The sequence below is a fragment of the Candoia aspera genome, chromosome 5 (genome assembly GCF_035149785.1).
Source record: "Candoia aspera isolate rCanAsp1 chromosome 5, rCanAsp1.hap2, whole genome shotgun sequence".
Lineage (NCBI taxonomy): Eukaryota > Metazoa > Chordata > Lepidosauria > Squamata > Boidae > Candoia > Candoia aspera.
Window position 1 is genome coordinate 39428847 of NC_086157.1, and position 21913 is coordinate 39450759.

At 38.5% G+C, this 21913-nt stretch overlaps 1 protein-coding gene across 2 annotated transcripts; it reads left to right on the top strand.

Annotated features, from left to right (window-relative positions):
• Positions 1-6726: 6726 nt before the first annotated feature.
• On the top strand, positions 6727-21762 carry PLCXD1 (phosphatidylinositol specific phospholipase C X domain containing 1). 2 transcript variants are annotated; one of them, XR_010068060.1, is made up of 7 exons: positions 6727-11279; positions 12254-12390; positions 12714-12842; positions 16307-16462; positions 18795-18978; positions 19738-20121; positions 20879-21762. XR_010068060.1 is itself a non-coding variant. In XM_063305032.1 (6 exons), the coding sequence occupies exons 1-6, from the start codon at positions 11156-11158 to the stop codon at positions 19974-19976; spliced, it is 969 nt and encodes a 322-aa protein (XP_063161102.1). In that variant the 5' UTR covers positions 6727-11155; the 3' UTR covers positions 19977-21762. The 2 variants fall into 2 exon arrangements, 1 of the variants encoding a protein (XP_063161102.1); XM_063305032.1 differs by having other exon boundaries at positions 19738-21762.
• Positions 21763-21913: the final 151 nt, after the last annotated feature.

A 21913-nucleotide genomic window follows, 5' to 3' on the forward strand; every position in this document is an offset into this window, starting at 1 on the left:
ACTTTAAGAATCTTTTGAATATTGATACATATTTGATCCCAGAACATAGAACTTTCTTCTACATCTGTAGCTTAGCCTATGTTATGTATGCCTTCAGCCATGATGTACATGCTGGGAAAATTGTTACATATTCTTTCTTCCAAGGTCCAGTAATTAAAGGCAACTTTCAGAAGATTTTCTTGTTATAGTTTGTAATATTGATATATATGGCATGCAGGGTCAGTGTCACATTATTAGTACAGATCATTTATATTTTGAACAAGCAGGTTAAAAGATAGGCCAAGCATAAATTTTGATTGAGCAAAATAACTGTTTTGATTGAGCAAGATAATTTTGAGATAGGTTACCCCTACTTTGAACTAGAGACATGTGTCAAGATACTACTTTATTTTCTATTTTGTCTTCACAATATTTGACAGCTCTGCCTTTTCCCTCTTCTTTCCATATAAAATCCAGACTGGAAGACGAAACCATTCCTTTCAAGCTTGCCCCAGTTTTTTTCTAGCTAGAGTTTGGCATATGATAGGCACAGTTAATCTTTTTATGGCATAGATCACTGCTGGGTAATATGTTACTTCTTGTAGAATATGTTACTTCTTGTAGTAATGTGTTACTTCTTCCAGAAAAATGTGGTAGTTCTGTTTTTTTTTTTGAAGAATTAAGTAGGCAAACTGGAAAAAGTGAATAAAACCTTGTATATTGCTTTCATGACATTACTATAAATTAAGCCCTTTGGTAATTATTAATTAATAAGGGTAATTAATAAGGTTTATGATTAATGATCTTGTGATTATTAAGCACAGTTACACTATGTGTGACCCTCCAGTTCTTACTGGACTGTAGCTGCAGTTGTGCTTCACCACTGGCAAGCTTGATTGGAATGAGAGTTCAACACAGCCTGAAGGACATACTGCTCTTCCTGTTCGATATGAAAGCAAGATGACCCTGAGCTATATATATTCTTTTCTACTGGAATCTTGTTATTTTATTGTGTGGTAGAGCATGCTACTCTTGCATGCTACTCTTGCTGCTACTATTCTTTATTTTAATTACCATTAGAACTCTTGGCAATCCAAACAAGTCAAGAAAATAGAATCCTAGGAATTAAATTAGCTGCACAAAATCATACACTGAAATTATTGGGTGATGATATCATACTAACAGTTGCTGAAACCAGGGTCTCTAGTAACATTGCTGGAATATACACAACAGTATGGCTAATTGTAGGGTTGCCGTATCTGGGCTGCAAAAATCTGGGCAAACATTTGATGGCAACATAAATGTACAGATAAGCGTCTGCAGTCCAGATGTGGCAGTCCAGCTCAGTGTATCATATAAGCTCAAGCAATGGCCCCAGTCACATATCTTGTTTACCATAAAACTACTTTGTTTTGGATTAGTGCAGTGGTAGTGAAAATGATTTTACCATTTAGGATTAAAAGTTTCCCTGAAAGTCAACCTAAATCTCAACATTGAGGGAAGAAAAGGCTGACTCCAGGGTGACTGGGAGCAAGCTATTCACATTCCTAGCACAGACATGAATGGCTATTGCAGAATCTGCATGATAAGTAACCATATCTTGTAAACAACTATTGTAAGAAAGAAGCATGGTTTCTGATTCACTTAGCATGATCAACCTATAAAATCCTGCCCAAATATTTGGGGTGCTGCTTGGACTTGATGCACCGCAGCTTCCTTTACAAAGTAAGCTCAGGGTACTCCCCTGAAGAGTATGTATGGTAAAATTTCATCAATAAAAGGTACTTCTTTTCCTCTTATTTAAGTATGACAGTCATCTTGCAGTCTGACTGCAAGATGACTTGCAGACTGCAAGTCAGACTGCAGTTGGGTGGGGATCTTCTTGTACAGCACAACACATTCTAAATTCTCTCCTCATTAAGCTAGCAACAGAAAGTGAGAGACCGTTTAGGGCACATTCCCACTGAATGCTATGACATCGAGGGTCTTCTTTCCCTGGTGCAATATCAATAGGTTCACACACTGCACAAAGCCAAGATTTGTTTAACCATTTTCATGGAATGAACTAGAGTGGCTGGACTTCATATCCTACTGAGGCAAAACAACAAATCACTTTATCAGACTACCATTTTGTGCAAAGGAAGAGAATGCATTCCAAATGCGATATTGGAGAATTTATGTAATGTTATAGCTAATATAATTGGCCTAAAGCAGAGTTTATGCACACACATACACACACACCAGCTGTGTACTTCCTCATTTTTTAATCTTTAATTTTTTTTGCCAATCGTTTTCATAACTGCTTCTGTCTTGTTATTGATGCATGTGAAATAAATGTTTGCAACTTCGTCAAATCATTATTTGGCTACTGAGAACCTTAATTTAGAAAGTATTTTGCTTTGTCCCATTTCTTTGGATATAGAGTTGCAACAGTCAGCATAATATTGCCAACTTCTGCTAAAGCATTTATAATTACAGGTCAATCTAATGGAATTAAGCTGAGTTAAATCTTGTTATTTTGTGGAGTCCTTGGTGCTCTCTCAGGGACTCCACAGTTCAACCCTGAGCTGTATATATTCTTTTCTACTGGAATCTTGTTATTTTATTGTGGGACGCGGTGGCGCTGCGGGTTAAACCGCTGAGCTGCTGAGCTTGCCAATCGGAAGGTTGGCGGTTCGAAACCGTGCGGCGGGGTGAGCTCCCGTTGCTAGTCCCAGCTCCTGCCAATTTAGCAGTTCGAAAACATGCAAACGTGAGTAGATTAATAGGTACCGCTTTGGCGGGCAGGTAATGGCGTTCCGTGTAGTCATGCCGGCCACATGACCACGGAGGAAGTGTCTACGGACAAATGCCGGCTCTTCGGCTTTGAAACGGAGATGAGCACCGCCCCCTAGAGTCGGACACGACTGAACTTAATGTCAAGGGAAACCTTTACCTTTACCTAGAGCATGCTACTCTTGCTGCTACTATTAGCATTTATGTTTACCCAATTTACTAAGCCACAATTTGCATAATCATGGTTTATTAAATAAATCCCACCTTTGGCATGAAAGCTGGCTGGGTGACCTTGGGCCAGTCACGCTCTCTCAGCCCAACTCACCTCACAGGGATGTTGTTGTGGGGAAAATAGGAGGAGGAAGGAGTATTAGGTATGTTTGCTGCCTTGAGTTCTTTATAAAAATAAAGGTGGAATAAAAAATCTAAAAAAAATCATAATTGGAAGAGTTCACACATGCTAAACCATGGTTTACAGACTACAATATGCTAAAAAGCAAGGCTTAGAGTGCTGTGTGAACCCACAATTCATTTTTAAGGTGCCAGGAGACTTTTTTCATCTTGCAAAAATGATCAATGCAATTTTTCTTTTTAATATACTATTTACATTCACATTTTCTAAGTGCTTGTGCCCCTTCCAGTCCAGTCACCCTTCCAACAAATCTGCTTATCAACACCCTTGGGAAGTGGCCTAGGGCTGAGAGTTATAGCACACTCTAATGCATACAGAGGATTTACTTCCCTAAAATTCTACCTTGCCCCAAATCACCCAGTGAGTTAATGACTTCGCAGCTAATTGTCTTAACTACTGTGGGCTATCAAATCACTCTTGTTTCCTGTAATTCCAGGTCTTTAATGGCCTCCTACCGTTTCACAGCATAATATAGATGCTAGTCAGGAAGTCTCACTGACCATGGTATGAATGACAAGGAAGAGGTTTAATAGCTCTGTGCTGAGAAGGCTCACATCTCCTCTGGGGAACGAGTTAATGAGCTGCCAGCAGTGTTAGCATGATTCCCATCATTGTTCTGAATTCTCATGACTAAGAAGACCAGATTCTTCCCCCCAGCATCACATCATGAGCCTGTAATTAAAAATCATGAGCGCTGAAATTTTTGCCTTCTTTTTCAGACATAGTTGTGATTCAGCCATTGTCCCAAGCCAGCATCTTAGAACTAATACTAATTTGAGTATTTGCCAGCTCTTCCCCAAAGTCCATTTGTGTCCTCCAATCAGGTAGAGCTCTTGGGTGATGTGGTACATGCTTGTTTTGTGACAGACTGCATTGCCCTCCAGGTTTCCTGATTTTATGGCTTTCTAGACAGTAGCAGCTCTCTACGTGCATTTTACTCATAAGTGCTACAGTAACAGCTCAATAATTCAAGACTAGAAATTATGCATGACTATATAATCTGTACAAGTAGGATATAAGTGGGTTCACCAAAAGCCGTATGGAATAGATGCCAATCTAATCTGCTCTTTTGGAAACAGATTGAGACAGATGAAATGGCACATTAAAAATGGCAAGCCACATCACCAGCCAAGCTCTCCCCATTGTATTTTTCCTTCTCTCTATCCATTTAAAGCTCCTTCTACTTTTGTTTGTTGTTTATTCGTTTAGTCGCTTCCGACTCTTCGTGACTTCATGGACCTGCCCATGCCAGAGCTTCCTGTCAGTTGTCAACACCCCCAGCTCCCCCAGGGACGAGTCCGTCACCTCTAGAATATCATCCATCCACCTTGCCCTTGGTCGGCCCCTCTTCCTTTTGCCCTCCACTCTCCCTAGCATCAGCATCTTCTCCAAGGTGTCCTGTCTTCTCATTATGTGATCCATTTAGTTTTCACAGCAAGAATACTGGGGTGGGTTGCCATCACCTTCCCCAGGGATCGCATTTAGTCTGACCTCTCTGTCATGACCTTCCCGTCTTGGGTGGCCCTTCACGGTTTAGCTCATGGCATCATTGAGGTGCTCAAGCTCCAGCAGCATGACAAGGTAATGATCCTTTGCTGAAGTCCTTCTACTAGATCAGCCTAATTCTACCCACAAGAGTCTACTTGTTATATCAAGTGCGACATCCATGTTGACCTGCCAGAAACTATATTTATTGGTAACCTACAGCACAGAAGAAGGGAGGAATCCCAGATTTGCAGGAATACTCTGAAACTTGAATACTTCAGCGAGGTATGTTTAATGGCTGCAGGATACAAAGTTACCTAGGAGGAAAGGACATGGAAAGATTTGGTGGAAGTAACTGTAGAATGGGACGTTTGTAACAAAGAATATGGATAGCTGGAATTCTCAGCAGGAGGACTTTACCTTGTTAAGTTTGTTGCAAGATAACAAGAATCTCTGGATGGCACTGGAGGAAGATCTTCATCACCTCGAACTCTGTCCATCAGCTTCCAGAGGCATCTGGTTGGCTGTGGTTGGAAACAAATGGAGATTTACATAGGCATTCATTTCCTTTATTGTCTACAGATTCATGTCATTTCTTTCAGAGATCATTCCAAGGGACTAGCTTTTTTTCCAGATACCACACTCCCCCCCCAACCCCCTTCTAAAGTAAGACAGAAAAAAAAATCTTCTTTGAGTCACGCTGAACTCTGGTGACTTAATGGAAACATCCATGCAGTATTCTTGGCAACAATACAGGAATATATTATTCTGGAGGGTTTGTTTTTTTTCAGCTTAGTCCACATGACAGGTATTTCCTGGTCATCTTTTATCCAAGTACTGACCAGCTCTGCCCCCGAATAGCTTTTCTAATCAGTCAAGTTGGTTGGTTTTCCAGAGGAAGGGACAGACGATTTGTGTTCACTGCATAGATACTGCCAGAGTAAGGCACACTCATTTTAAAAAATCAATCTTGTTCCATCAAGTTGTTGTTGAGTCTTAACAACCACATAGACCACTGTTTCTCAACCTTGGCAACTTTAAGATGTGTGGACTTCAACTCCCAGAATTCCCCAGCCAGCCATGGAAAATGGATCTTCTCCATTACCCGGTCTTTCAGGTTGTCCAGTGAAGTCGGACTAGATGATGTCCAAATGACTTCCAAGCCAATACACTTCTCCACTGAAGAAAGGACTCAGAAGCAGGACCCATGCCCAAGAATCTTTCCCCTTCACAGCTGCCAAACCTTAACAAACTTTCATAAAGATTTATATAGCCATACTCAGAAAGAGTATGGCTATATAAAGCCAGACATTTCTCACTTGATGGAAATCAATCCGTTCTCACCACCCCCGAAATAAAACGTTGATAAGGGATGTAGATCCTGTGTTTGCACAAACCACTCAGCCACAAAGCCACTATTATCTTAGAATGTTGTGCAATCGCCGCCAGGTAATTTCCTTCTGGATTCCTGTCTCACGTGCGTCCAGAAAACGGGGTAAATTGGAGTTTACCTTGCGAACAGCCTCTGGCAATCCATACACTGCACACGTCTTGTCTGAAGCTTCGGCAGTAACCGCTCTATGAAGTACCCCTATTTAATTTTTCTGACCTGAATAGCTTTCTGTACTTTTCATAGACGATCTTTCAGATGGGTGTGTTTATGAGACAGCAACAGGAACTGAATCAACCCGTAACTCATCCTGAATCGGGTCTTCGTAAGCCATTTTATTCGGAAATCAGCCCGGGACATTCCCAGCCTGCGTTTTTGCAGCGCAGACGTGCATCCCGACTCGTCAGTCTTTGTACATTCCCCATTTATTTAGACCCGGTATTCCAACGACTCCCAATTCTCGTCCCGCTTTTACTCCTCTGCTTCGACCGGCTCTTCCCGCCTTCTTCGAGGCAGGAGGAGGAGGAGGAGCGCAGTCGGGGCGGACCAATCGCGCGACTGGTATGCAAAAATATGCTTGTTTTCAGATCCGGGAGGCGGTGTCGCCAGTGGGGCTTGAGACCTCAGCCGACCTGTGTGGAGGGAGTGCGAATCCCGCCGGGTCGCCCTCTCTCTCTTTGCAAATATTGCTCAGATGCTGATTAAAACAGTGAGTAAGAAACCCCCCAAAACACTGCGCTTGTCCTGGGGAGGAAAACGCAGATCAGCGGACTCCGGAGCCCTGAGGGCATCGTGGGATCTGTTTTGAAAGAAGCAGGTTTTGAAACCCTTCAGTCCGTTCCCTGCAACGGAGTAGTCCGGTAGCTTATTCATTCTCAGTAGGTAACGGAGTGGGTTTTTTTCTTTTGTTTTAATAATGATAAGATAAATGAGAAGCGTTGCTGATCCTATCCCTGATTACTCGAAAGTAAGTCATTATTGTGTTTTATGAACTGTGTGAATAGGTTTGCAACTTAAATATACATATATTTTTCACAGTTAACTACCAGGGAAAATCGGACTCTGTATTCCTATGATATTTCATTCTGGGATTGAAGCATTAATACGCAAGATTAATAATAATAATAATAATAATAATAATAATAATAATGTATAATAACAAGAATCAGAATATATTGCCTAATACTTTCTTTGCAATTTAGCACTTATGTTTGGATACTTCTAGTGATATAGTGATTCTACTGTATAGCTTTCCATTTCCCGCTTCTTAACAAACTTTTCTGGGGGGAAAAAGAGCTTGAATGGGCAGACATTCTGAGATGCTCAGAAAATTCCACTGATTTGTTAGGGTAACTGCACAATAAAAGGCCACTTGGAAGTGCCCCTGATTCCAGTTAGTGATTAGAAGCAGCATCATGTTCTTTGGGTGGTTTCTGAGAATAAAAAAGTTAATTTGATTTTGATCTGGTTCCCAAACTTTGCTAAGCCCTAACATGGTATATTTGATTTTAACCTAATGTGTTATGTGAACTTAGTCATTGTAATTTATTGAAACTGGTTAAAAAATTATAGTGGTTTATTATGGTTCAGTGTATGAATCCAGTCTTAAGGCCTATAGCTTTGTCCTGCCATGTGACACCACCCAGCTGACCTTGGACCTGGCTAACAGTTGGGTGGGAGACCACCAACTAAACATCTGTTAAAAATCATGGCTGTATGGCCAATACATACAAACATCCTGGACATAAGAGAATTTCTCATTTCAGAGAAGAGGACTCCTTGAACTGTTTCATTGGAAATCCTGAAACCCACCTTCGAAGGGTGCTGGTTGAGAGGTTTAGTATGGGGTGGAAAAGCATCTCCACTAGTAGGCATTTTTTCTTCTCTAGAGATCTACAGTACATCTCTCTCTGCCTTATAGATATAGGAAAATAGCTGGTAAGGGTCCAAACAGAGTAGGAGTGGATGTTAGGGGTATGTAAGGCTGTCTTGACAGGCCTCTATTTATGCTAACCTAGAATGATCAGTCTCATGTGGCACAGAGCAGTAGGCAGCAGTATTGCGACCGAAACTCTCCCCACGACCCGAGTTCGATCCCAGCGGAAGCTGGATTCTCTCTCGGGTAGCCGGCTCAGGTCGACTCAGCCTTCCACCCTTCCGAGGTCAGTAAAATGAGTGCCCAGCTTGCTTGCTGGGAAAGGTGACGACTGGGGAAGGCAATGGCAAACCACCCCGCTCTATAGTCTTCCAAGAAAACTTTGCAAAAGTGGCGTCCCCCCAAACGGTCAGACATGACTCGGTGCTTGCACAGGGGACCTTTCGCCTTTCACCAGAATGATCATACTGATATCACTGGGAGACAGGAGAGAAAATCTTGCACAGTCAGTAACCAGAAAACCATCTGATATACTTACTGGAGAGAGTCAGGTTTGAGAAATGATAGACTTTTCACAGTAGATCTTTTTCTTCTCTTGGATTGGTTTGTTAGACGGATTTGAGAATCTAAAGACAAGATTAGAGGTTCCCTTAAATGTGATTGTACCTTTATATCTGTGCTGTGAAATAGCAGCAGTACATTTCTGATCAGGAATATGACACCCAATAAATGGGACTTAAAGCTTTCACTAATGCTGCAGGTTGCAATATAAACAGTGTCCTGAATGTACAGATAAAAAATAAATATGTTTTTCCAATTCTGACTATTTTAGCTAGTGTAAGTTTCTGCCAGTTTGGGAATGTGACTGTTAGCTCTTTGCTAGAAAAGCATAAGATCTTGATGGTGGCGATGATGGGAGCTGTTGTTCATCACATCTGGGAGCCACCAGATTGTGAAAACTGGTGTAGAAATTGTTTGGATTCAACTTTTTCATTAAAAATATATATCATTTTTACAGCTGACAGGTCCAAACACTGGGCCACCTGTGATGACTGACATACTGTGTGCATGAGGGTGTTCTTGAATACAGAGCATTTCTTCTTTTTACATGTTCAAAGCCAGATCCAGAAGAGATGTACTTCCAGAAAAAATGGCTTTTTAGTAATGATAATTGTTTCTAGATCAAAATGATTGCATGTGGTCATATGGATGTTAATCAAATTAAGAACATTCTTACTGCTTTAACTTGGGTGTGTGGGGAAGAGAGTTTGCCTACAGTAGAGCTGTTTCTTTGGCTCATAAGTTTCATCTGGAACAACCTTTAGTGCCCAAACCTGCTAGACTTCTCCTTAATCTCCAACCAGCTGAAGGCATGAGAGGGTATGTGGCAACAGGAATGTGGCATGTTGTGATAGTTTCACGCTAAGGAAGGCTGTTCTGAGTTTATACCTGAGCAGGGACACACTCCTGCAACAGCTGCGTTTTTGATTGCCAGCTTATGCGTGGGAGGAAAATGTTCCACTTAAGAAGCAATAAGCGAGGCTGAAGAGGTCAATGGAGCAAAGACCTACATCAGATAACCAGGTTGCATCTGTTTACATCTCCTAGGTTCTGCTGGCAAAGCCATAAAATATGTAGTATGTGGCCAGAGTAAAGTGAGCTCGTAGTACAAAGTGCATAACACAAATTAAACTGCAGCCAACAATAACATGCCTTCTAATCAATCTTTCCCTATTTACAGATACATAATTATATTGGGATTTGTAGTATTTGTTTTTTGTGCCCCAGTGAGAATACACAATACTGTACAATGTTTTTATTTTGGTCTTAGACTAGAATAAAGTAAAAAACATAGAGAATATGAAATTAACAATTATTACATAGAAATAGTATGTGTACAGAGCTTTGTGACATATATGAAAGTCTATTTAATTTGGGTTATTCTTTAGTCCTTGGTAGTATGTTCAAGCCATGGAACCTGTTAGTTTAAAGAACAAACAAACCTGGTACTCCTGATTAAGAAGCCAAGCTCTAGCGATAGAAAATTGGCTGTGCTTAAGTTAACTTTGTTTGGGGGGGAAGGCCCTTAGTAATTCATAGAACTCCCATTAGTTCTCAGAAACCCACAGTCTGAAAAACCCTGCTTCAGGTTATTGGGGTTTGTGGGAGGAGATCAATTGAAAACGATTGTCTGAATCTTGTTAGCTATAGCTCAGTTTTAGATGAATAGCTTAATAGTATGAAGTGGCTTTGGGGTCAGCAATACAAATACTGATCCTGATATGTGGCTTCAGCTATCCTGATCTATTGGATTGTCACTGAAGGTTATGTCCCCATTTGTATGACTCATAGAAAAGAGACAATGACTTGGGCTGATGATATTATTCCTGTCCTTATCACAACTCCCAGGGCAACCCCCTCTACTTTTTGTGATGCAGCTCTCAGAAAATCTGAGGAACAGCATCCGTGAGTGTGTGTGCATGCGCGCATGTGTGTCAAAATCTGCAAGATGGTAAGTGTGGCATCACAATCCAAGTTCCGCCCCTTTTGAACCTGCATTACACATGTAACAAAATAGGGAAGGCTTGGATCATGAGGCTCCACCTGCCGCCTTACATGTTTTAAACCCCACTTCCACACACACAGCATGGACATCACAGATTTTGAGCCAGAATTCTGTAAAGAGTGGGGAATCTGGGGGTTATACATCTAATATTTTTGGGAAGGCACCAGACTGAGAGTTATATAAATCAGCTGCCAAGTCAGCAGTTATTGTCCAGTATCTTTTAAGTACTTCCACCCAACTCCAAATTCCACCCAACTCCAAATTGCTCTGAGTAGCTTACACTTTGTTTCTTGAAAAGCAAGAAACAAAAACCCGAGAAATAGATTATGCACATCCAGAAGAGAAAGTCACACATAACAAGAAAAACACCTTACAGGAGATCGGCAGCTACTTCACCTCAGGGTCTGGGAGAAAGAACAGCTGGATTTTGAAAGACTTTCAGAACATCATCAGGGTGAGAGGCATGGGAGGACACTGGGTGAATTATATTTGCATCTGCAGAACTGCATTAACACCTATTCCAGAGTTTCTCAATCGTGGCAACTTTAAGATGTGTAGACTTCAACTGCCAGAATTCCCCAGCCAGTTGAAGTCCACAAATCTTAAAGTTGCCAAGGTTGAGGAACATTGACCTATTCTTTGTTTAGATCTTTTTCTAGGACATTATTCAAAATGGGAAAAAGGAAGGAATATCCAAAAAAGAAATCCATTAATTTGGGCAGTGAAGCTGATCAGTGGATGTCTGATTTACCAGAAAGTCTCTGGGCTGTGCCTCTCTCTAATCTGTCATTACCAGGTAAGTAATGCATTGTTTTGAAACAAAATATTGGATAATTGGAAAGTATTGTTTAAATAAAGAGGGTATTATGTTTAGTGTTACCTTTTCAACTTCTTGATATCTTTGCAACACATCTGTTCAAAAAGTGTAGAAATATAGGGGGTTGGATTTGCCCAGTGTCACAGATACATCTGTGTTAACTTTATGGCTTTAGTCTAGATCTAGAAACATTCTATTATGTTCTGTGCAGCTTGTTAAAATTTATCTAAAATACAAAGATGTTAGTGAAATCAAAGTTTTAAACCACCCCTTGAGAAAAAAATAAATCACCAAGGTCACACAAGGATTCTTTCTTTTCCTTGCTCATCCTATAGTGGCAACCCATCCAGTGAGTCTGAGAATCAGGTGGAATGATTTTTTCAGTTCAGTTTCCCAACCTCCATAAGGCCTGATTTAAAGAAGTGCATAAAACTTCCCAAGATAGCTTTCGTTGAGGAATTTAAACCCTCTGGAATAGAAGTTGCTCTGAGGGCTACCCCAACTAACCTACAAGCATCAATCCCTAAATTAAGATGTGATAAAAATAACACCCATTGGGATGATACTTCAAGTAATACATTAAGGAAGTACCCAGGAAGATCATATTGAACAAATCCCTGCATCATAGAAATCCCAAAAGATGATTGGTGCTAGAGGTACATCTGATCCATCCAGGCATTCTTAGGTGGCCCTTTTACTGAAGAGAAATGTGCTTTACCTTACTTTGTCACCTACCATTTACTAAAGAAGACATCCTTTCTTGATGATTTCCTTATCATATGCCTTTGCTCTCAGGTGAGTTTTATTACTTAAATAATCCCTGATAGTTCACTGAGAATTATCTTAAAGTAAGAAGAATGTTAGAGGTGAAGTTTGGTGCAGTGGAAAGATTTGAAAAAGCTGACATTATCCTAATTTAGAATTAGGTTGACTTTGTCTTTATTCCTATATAGGTAGTCATGATGCAATGACATATTGTCTGGATAAGGAGTCAAAAGTCAGTGTAAATGGATCCAAATTGTTGCAGTTTATGGATGAACATATGCATTGCATAGTGCACCCTATTATTTTGAGATGGTCAATAACACAGGTAAACATTTCTCAGACTTCCCACTTTTTCCTTTTGGAAGTCTTTTTTCCAATATTAAATATGCTTATTCACTTTTTGTTTCTGCAATACATAGCATGATACAGGTTTCATAAGGAGGAACAAAACCTTTGGATGAAAGAGGTTTATATTTTGTGTTAGAAACCTTATGGGTTTTACCAAAGGCTTGTAGAGTGCAATCCGAGACCATGGTTTTCCTGAAACTGTTTAAAACATATGAAATGTATACCATTGAAACATAATTAAATATATCTTTTTTGCAAACATTTTGGAAACCTTTGTGGTTTTTTTTAAAAACTTTTCAGGATCTGACTGTGTTGGAACAACTGGATGCTGGAATTAGGTATTTCGATTTTAGAATTGCTCACAAACCTGATGATCCTTCCATGAAACTGTACTTTGTTCATATGTTATATACAACAGTGGAAGTAGAGGTACAGTTTCTTAACTGAATTATATGGAAATAATTGTTTTAAATAAAATACACTATTTAAGAAATAAGGGTTATGAACTGGCTTTCTGTGCAGAGGTGAGGAAACCCAGCTTTTTGGCAGTAAGATGCTTCTGGCAGAGTGGAGGCTAATGGCTTTTATGTTTTCAGAACTTGGGAAATAACCATTTCCTTTGTCCCTAAAAGCTAGATATTGATCCCTCATATGGATAACACCTACCATGAGCTACTGCATTCGATCCAGAATCTCCATTTTGAGACTGACTTTGAACTTCATGACCTCATGGTCGAATCATATCTTTTGAAGAACTCTAGAAACTCAAATGTTTACTAATTTTTTGTCCCATTTGGTTGTGTTAGGCATTTTTAGATTTATTTTTAGATTTTTAGAATTTTTAGAATTGTTTTTAATTTGTGAACCAATATAAAGTTTTTGGTGCCTATATGATGTTGGGAGCAGGAATTTCCTGCAGTTCTTTTAGAGCTTACAGGCTGTGTCCTGAATACTGCTCCATCCCATCTGGCAGCAGTAAAGTCAGCTCAAACACTCCACCAAAAGAAATACAAAATAAAATTTAAAGTATCCCAAAACTGAGATATACAAATAGAGATCACCTTGTGAAGAAAGAAAACCTTTTGGAAAATTGGATGGCAGATTTTATCACAGCATTATCTTAAATGGTGCAGGAAGATGCCAACTTAACTTGCTTACATAAAGGTACGTCAGATTTGGTTGTTTCATTATTTAGGCTGGTCCATCTGGTTAGCCATTTCAGTCTGACAATGAAGCAAGTCACTGGCCAGTGCTCTGCTATGTACCTCAAGTAGCAGCAGTCTCCCACTGGTCCCAAAGTGAGGTTGGCTTGCTAGATTATTTGCTTCAAAACATGTATATTTGGTTGCCATTCATCTATGACAGGAAGAGTTATCTGTATTGTTCCACTCATGATACCCTCTGAAGGCATGAGATAGGTACCAAGTCACTGAACAACTAAAAAAATGGTAAGTTATATAATGTTGGCTAAACTGAAGTTAATGGGCACTCATAGCAAAACTTAGGTGGCCAATAATATTGAGGTTAGAGAGTTAGATATGAATAGATGAGACCAGAAAAGTTAGCTATGCTTACTCCCTTTAAAATTGGTGGACATGTCTGATGGTTTCTATATGAAAATTAAGCAAGTGTAACTTATGAACTGGAGCCCTTGTGATTATTACCTTATGCATGGATATGGTAATTTTAAAGATGCAGTTGAATTGAACAGGGTTTTTGGTGATGAGGTTTAGAAGTTTCCTAGGTTAGGATCAATACTTCACTCAGCTTCTTTAAAATGAATGTAAATCAACCCATAACTAATTTGCCCCATTGATTTTAATAGAATATATATTAAAGTAACTTGGTCTGGATAAAACCCAGTGTATTAAGTCATGAAGTGGCCAGTTCTCAAGATATGAGTTTGCTGATAACTGTTGTTTGAATCAAGTCCAAAACTTGTGCTTAGTAAAGATTCAGAAATGATCATATTGACTCAGGCATGCCACAGCAGCTCCATGTGACATTCAGTTACACATTTTGCTGTGTTGGAAAATTATTAAGATTCCACAGTGCGCTGAACAACAATTATAGCATACAGTTCTTAGTAAAAAAAAATCAGCTGTTCTGAATTACATGACTAAGTTTAGCAAAATTCATTTGGTCATCCCTCTATGTACTTTCTGGTCCAAACAATTTGTAGCAATGCCTTCAAATTTATTTTTTAATGGATTTTGGCATTCTTAGGCTGGAATACTATATATATGTATCAGCATTATTCACTAAAGCATTATCTAAATGGATTATAAACAGCCTTACTTAATCAAATATTTTCTTGCTATGCTACTATGAACAATTTAATGGAAAAATGGCTTTTGACTTTATTGACATTGAAATGCAGATTTGCAAAGGAGGGTTAACACTCATTTAACACTCCCTCCCAAATGTTTTGTCTGAAATGTCTGCACTTATGAAGGCCTATCTTCAGGGAAGGAAGATTTATGTTGCCCTTAATTGGTTCCAACCCCAACCACAGTTTCAAAGTTATCCAAATTAAATCAAAAGTAATGTGAAAAGTACACCAAGAGCTACTGGTTCTCAGAGCAGAGTTGGAAATTATGCAAATGCTCAACAACTGCTCAACTTCACCAGGTGTTATGCAAAGAGTCCATTAATTCATGGGATGAAAAAGGCTTGGGTCTAAACCACTGCATTTATGAGCAGCAGTTATGCATTCACACTTTGGTTTCATTCTTCTTTGCATTAAGTATTCTTATCTAGCCAAACACTGCCTGTGAGACTTCTGCTAAGGCTAGTCTAGGAGGGGAGTTTAGTCATGAAAAGTCAAGAGTCTGACAGCTCGATTGCCAGTCCTACCCTGTTGCTGCTGTTGCCTAGAGATCAAGGATTAATATTTTGGTTACTTGCTCTCTGCTAATTCCACAAATGGCCAGTTACTTGCTTCAATGTCAGACTGAAATGGCTACCCAGATGGACCAGCCTAAATAATGAACCAACTAGCCCAAATCAACCATCCCAAGTAAGCCCCTCTCAGTGGGGTGTCAGGCCAACTTGCCAATGCTACTGATACAACTTCTGCAGTAAATATGGAAGTCATCCAACAGGAAGCACCCCCTTTCCTGCCAAACAAATATGCTGGAAATCTAAGCCAATATATTGCCTTCCATGTCCAATGTGAACTATACATCTCCCTGAGGCCAGAAGACTTTTCCAGTGATCTGCATAGAATTAGCCTAATGATTTAGGGAGCCATGAAGTGGGCACCCTCTCTTCTGATTCAAGCTGGCCCAGATTTTGATAACTACATGAATTTTGTAGCACACTTGACAACTAATTTTGAGGGTCCAGTCAAGGTTGTGACTCCCAAATCATTGAGATAAGTGTTCTGTGCACAAGTATGCTGCAGAGTTTCAGATATCTGCTTAGGATCTGGGCTGTAATGAAACAGCACTCTTTCTAATGGTTCTGGAGAAAGGAGTAGTATTGTTCATGTCTCTGGGTAGTGTTTTTCAAAAAGGATAGCCTTTTTCAACCTAGTAATTTTCAGATTTGTTGGACTACAAATACTTATAAAACATGAAAATTAAAGCTAAGATTTCTAGGAATCACAATGTAGATAATATTTTATAGTTATGGTAATATTTAGTTGGATTTTGTATGTCTTGATAGATGATCACCACCTGTAACAAGTTCATATACATCAAACAGGAAAGAATATGCAAATAGCAAGTTTCCAGTTCATATGGAACATCCTGTATAATGAACATTTCCTGGTCTGATAGTATGATACAGTATTGTTGAGAAACTGGCCAATTATAGATTGAGTCATTTTCCTCATAGCATAAAGCCATGTTTCACACTGCATTTTACCAGTCTTACATTGATTTTTATAGGTTGTTCTGTGGGATATTTTACAATGGTTGAGAAACCATCCTTGGGAGGTAGTCATACTAGCTTTCAGAAATTTTGATGGCTTGGATGAAAATCATCACTGTCATTTGGTCTCCTGCATAAAGAAGATCTTCAGTTACAGACTGTGTCCTAGAAATGTGAGTTGCTTGGAAAACTTAGTTTTGAGATTTTGAGATTATGAAAGCCCTAATTCACTTTGGTACAGTATGGTCTGGAAGTTGCATTAGAGGAATGTGGATTGATCATATACAAATCTGAATATTGCTGTAATTGGCAAAATTCCAAACAGATTCCTGGGTAATATTGAATTGCCTCCATAGACCTTGTCTGACAGAGTTCATTGCAGCTGTAGTCCAAGGCTATGCAGATAAAGTATTTTGCTGTAATTTTATTATTGTGTGGAGGTAGACCAAACAGTGCTGTCCTTTGTTTTCAAATTACTCTTGTTCACAAGCTGGTAAATGAGAACAATTTCAGTAACATTAAATGCATAATCCTTTTATAAGGGGGAGGAAAAGGAAAAGGAGCTTCCAGAAATTGTAGTATAGTGGTTAAGTTGGACTAGGACCAGGCAGATCCAGGTTCTGGTCCACCCTCAACCACTGAAGTTCACTGAGTGACTTAGGTCAGTCACTTTCTCTCAGTACAACCTACTTTGCAGAACTGTTGTGAAGAAAAGTAGGAGGAAGGAGAAATGCTATGAACTCATGAATGAAAGACAGGACATAAAGTAAGTAAGCAAGCAACAAGTAAGTAAGTACATGAGATGCTGATCCATAAAACTGAGGAATCGCAAGATGTCTGGTTGTGTTTCCTGAAATGCTAAAAAGATAGAGGAGGAGACAAGGACTAAAGAGTGAATTGTCAATTAATACTAATCTGGAAGAAGAAACTTTAAAAAAAACTTCTGTTCAGTGATACTGGTGGAAAAGATGGAGATAATAGGATGACTCTTCTCCTTCAATGTCTCCTCTGCTCTATAGGCATTAAGTGCCAAAATAGCGGCCCATGACTGGTTGTTTGTATATCCATGCATCTTATGTATGAAAATGTGGCTATATTGGACAGAATATATATGATATATATGTGTGAGTATAGTTTTCAAATACATAGGTCCCTTTGCCTAAAGATTTCTATAAAGTAATGCAACCATCAAATAGAAGGGGTTTTCACATCCCTTCTTTTATATTGCAAACAGGTGTGTGTGTATGAGTATATATACATTCATAATTTATTATTAATTTTACAAATGCAAAGAAAACAAGAACAAACAGAATAGAAAATTGATGAAAGGAGATTTACAAACATTATAAAAATAGCTAAAATGTTTCAAAATGTTAATATAAATCTGTATATTGGAATATAATGTATCAATTTGAAATTTTATGTCAATAGTTAAATAAGCTAATACTTAAACCAGTTTATATTATGCAATAATTAACAACTGTAATCAATATACCTCAAATTGTAAGATAGGAAATTTAATATAATTAAATTTATATTACATTAAAACTCAAGCTTCAAATGTAGTGTGAGCCTGTTTATAAGATTATAATCCAAAAATGGTTTCCACATTGACTTAAAATCTGTATCAGATCTGTTTTGTATTGCATCAGATATGAAGATGTGATTATCAGATATGAAGATGTGATTATCTTATCAGATAATTTTGATATCAAAGCATACTCACATAACTTAGCTTGCCATTCTTCTATGGAAGGAATTACTTGTAATTTCCAATGAGAAGTATAGAGAGTCCTAGCAGTTGTTACCATGTACAAAGCCAATTCAGTATAATTTATGGGAATATATGGTCTAGTAATATTTAATTAAAAATAGCAGGCTCAAAGAAAAAAATCCACTTTAAAATTTTTTTGTTTGATTCTGTATAAATCATTTTCCAGAACTGTTGAGTTTTACAACATTGCCACCACATATGAAAAAGTGATCCAACCTGAGTATTACATTTTCAACAATTTTTAGAGAATAAATTGTCTATTTTGGCAGTCAACATTGGGGGTAATATACCATTGATATCAGAACATCTTATACCAATTTTCTTTGAGTGCAATATCTGTAAATTCGATTATTTTTCTTCTTCTGACATTATGATTGTTGCAGGTTGATCACTCCATTTAGATTATTCATATTTTTAATCATAGTCTCTGACATTCACTTTTTGAATTATATTTCACCACTAATTTATAGAATAACCCTAGTAAATTATTTGAATATTGTATAGCAAGTTTTTCAACATCAGTCACATCTTCAAGTACTGTATTCCACCTTCGCATCCTTGATTACTTCGCCTTCTTGTTTCATTCATTTAAAAATACAGCAAAACAAAAATAAAATGTAGGACACAGGCTATAGAGTTTGATGTTCCAGAGAGTTGTCAAGAACCTGGCCCACAGCTTTCTTTGATCTGAATAATAGGAATACAGAGTGTTATCTTACTCTCCCTTTCAGATGGTCCCAACCCTCAGGAATATGTGGTCCAGCAGCTACCAAGTTATTGTGTCCTATGAAGATGTGGGGCAAGTGGTACAACATCTTGAATTGTGGCCTGCAATTCCATACTGGTGGGGAAATAAGGCCACAGCACGAGGGCTTATTCAATATTTGGAAAAAAGGAAGCAAAATGGTCGTCCAGGTATTTGTTTCATCTGCACACATGGTATATATCCTGAATCAGCTCCTGAATTCCCCTCCATGAACATTCCCACATACTGTATATCCATCGAAACTCAGCAACCAGCTTTGTGGTGATGGAGACAAAAACCACTTGATTCCTTACAGCAAAGCTATCTTCAGTTAAAAGGTTTTGCTGGAACTCCAGTGATCAGAATTTGTATTGCTGGGATGAAGGCAGAGGTCACAGGTGTTCCTGTCCTCCCAAAGATGTTACTCCAGTTTGATGAGATTTCACTGCAGTCTTTATGTTTTTTGGCTGGATGATCAACAGGGTGGCAGGAAAAGTGACAGGGATCCTTTGGCTTCACATTTCTCACTTTATCCAGAAGGGTGGTTCTCATCTTTTGCAGATGGATAGATGTAGAAATATTTTGCATCTAAAAAAGCTTTAATATGATCAGAGCAACATTTGATATACTGAATAACAAGAACGTTGAAAACACTTGTTTTAATTTGGGTTGGTTTGGGGATATGCAGGTAGACATTACTAGACTGAATTTGGGAGCCATCCAAATGAGATGTAGCAGAGATATATTTTTTCTGCCCCTTAGTTGTAAGCCATCTGTGGGATGCTCGTAATCCACCTAGTTTGCAAATAAAGTTTGCTACTTCCTATTAAAATAAATGGTTGAGACTATTCACTTCTTTGGAAAACAGTTGGTAATTGTTACAAGAATCAAATGGCAATTCTTATTCCTGTTTTTTTCCCCCCTTCCAGATGGATTATTTGTTGCAGGAATCAATCTTACTGCAGATTTGGGGTGTATTTTGAAAAATATACATAGTTCTTTAAAAAAAATGGCTCTGAATGCTCTTCCATGCCTAAATTTATGGATAAAGAAACAGCACCCCGGATCAAAAAAAGACTGCATTAACATCATTGCTGGAGATTTCATAGAAAAAAATAACTTTGTGGAGAACGTGATAAACCTTAACAGAAAACTGATTTTGAAATAACATTGCTCTTCTATTTTGCTCATGTTTTGAAAGGAAATGACGGGACTAACTGCAAGGATAAAGATACAGTACATAAATAATTCACCTACCTCACATGGCTGGGGAATTCTGAGAGCTGAAGTCCACACATCTTTAAGTTGCCAAGGTTGAGAAACGCTGAGTTGTTTGCACATCTAGCCCAAACTTGTTGATGTTTAGCAGCACCAGCTTTTTAGAATTTTAAGCAAGATTTTCTTATTTGGAGGTGCCAAGTATTGAATATGGGACTTTTGCATGCAAAACTTTACAACAAATGAGCTACAGTTCCTCAGCACTGATGATCTCTTAGGAACAAAGGAAGGCAGGCTTAGCTCATCCTTTCCACGTACATAGGTGGATCTGAAAATCTAGCCAATTGACTGGAATGTAAATATAATTCCAGCTTATTAAGGGAACTTATACTGTGAAACCTTAAGTGTTTGATGTGGTCAGAGGCATAGCAAGATGTATGATGCAGAAAGAGACACATTGATTTTTAATTCCATCATTTATCTACCTCAGTTTTAGCTACCTTTTTCAGATATAAAAAGGGTTAGCAAGATTCCAGGGTACTTGTTGCTGTATTGGCAGCTGTGAAGTCGAACATTTTATCCAGCTTTCTGGAAATGCAGCTATAAAATGAAAAATAAAAATCCCTGGGCCAACCAGTTCTAGATCTGAAGTATTTCTCTGGCCTTCATATAGTACTTTTCAGTTTGAGGTCACACTTGGTTTCTGAGTGGCTTGCTGTGGATAACACTCCCCGAAGTGGTTGGGACCAGGATAAAACCCACCTTTTTTAAAACTTAAATTGTACTAATATTACATTAACTAAAGTTAATATAAATACATTTCATGTATTTAACAATTTCTCTTTTCTATAGCATTACAACTTACAATTCAGTAGCGACTTCTGGAGGAATGCCAAAGACTACACATGAAGTATTGGGGGACCACATGGACCTCTGGAAGCTGTGCACCTGTTGTATTATGCAACTGCAGATGTGTTTCAGTGGCTTAATACTTGTCAAGATTTTTGGGGGGTGGGGGCCTACTACAACATGCAAGAAATTGGCCCAAATAAGATAAGTAACAGTAAGGACAAATTCTAGTATAGTCAGTTAGCTATACCAGAAGTTCTCAAACAGCCAAGGTGGAATGATAATGCTTCTAATAAAACATACAAGATCACTACAATTAACCACCTTAGTGGGAGATGGAAGGTCTGTTCATGCTTACAAAGTGGCTCAATGAGTTAAGTCAGTATAGCAGAGAAGGTGCAAATGTACCTGAAATCGGTATTTTTCTCACTGCCTAATTTTGGAAAAAAATTTTATTTGTAGGTGTTAGCTGATATACAGGATTATGTTCTATTTTCTTATTCTTAGCTGAAAAATATAAAGTTGATTATGTTCCCTCTTACGCTCTAACAAGAATTTTAGGAACGTACTAAAGAGCTTTCATGTTGACAGTAAAAGGCAGATAGTTAAGGCTGAGAAGGAGCATCATTAACTTGGCCTACTTTTTATTACAAGAACTATGTTAGGAACAGATAAATTAATCTTTAAACATTTGCTGCTTTATTTGAATGAGTTTATTTTTTCAAGTTCTAGCACTGGCTTTCTGTACTAAACTGCCCTATTTATTTTTAGACTTTATGTGACATAACAGTAAACATTGGCTGTTACATCTCAATATGCTCAAAGTTGAGATGGTGGTGACTTAAGAAGTAGACTGGTAAATTAAGTATTATTAATAGTTAGGTTTATGGCCCATTTCTCCAGGTCAGCCTTTCTCAACCTTTTGACCCCGGAGGAACTGCTGAAATATTTTTCAGGCCTTGGGGAATCCCTGCACATTCAGGCTCAAATATAGGTCAGAAGTTACAAAATTATATTTGTTTCATGGGTAGGCCTATA

Bases quoted from the DNA above. Each gene is read 5' to 3' on its own strand.
- PLCXD1 (XM_063305032.1), top strand. From the start codon at position 11,156: ATGGGAAAAAGGAAGGAATATCCAAAAAAGAAATCCATTAATTTGGGC. The intron at 11,280-12,253 runs GTAAGTAATGCA...ATTCCTATATAG, and splicing joins CTCTAATCTGTCATTACCAG to GTAGTCATGATGCAATGACA. The intron at 12,843-16,306 runs GTACAGTTTCTT...TGATTTTTATAG, and splicing joins ATACAACAGTGGAAGTAGAG to GTTGTTCTGTGGGATATTTT.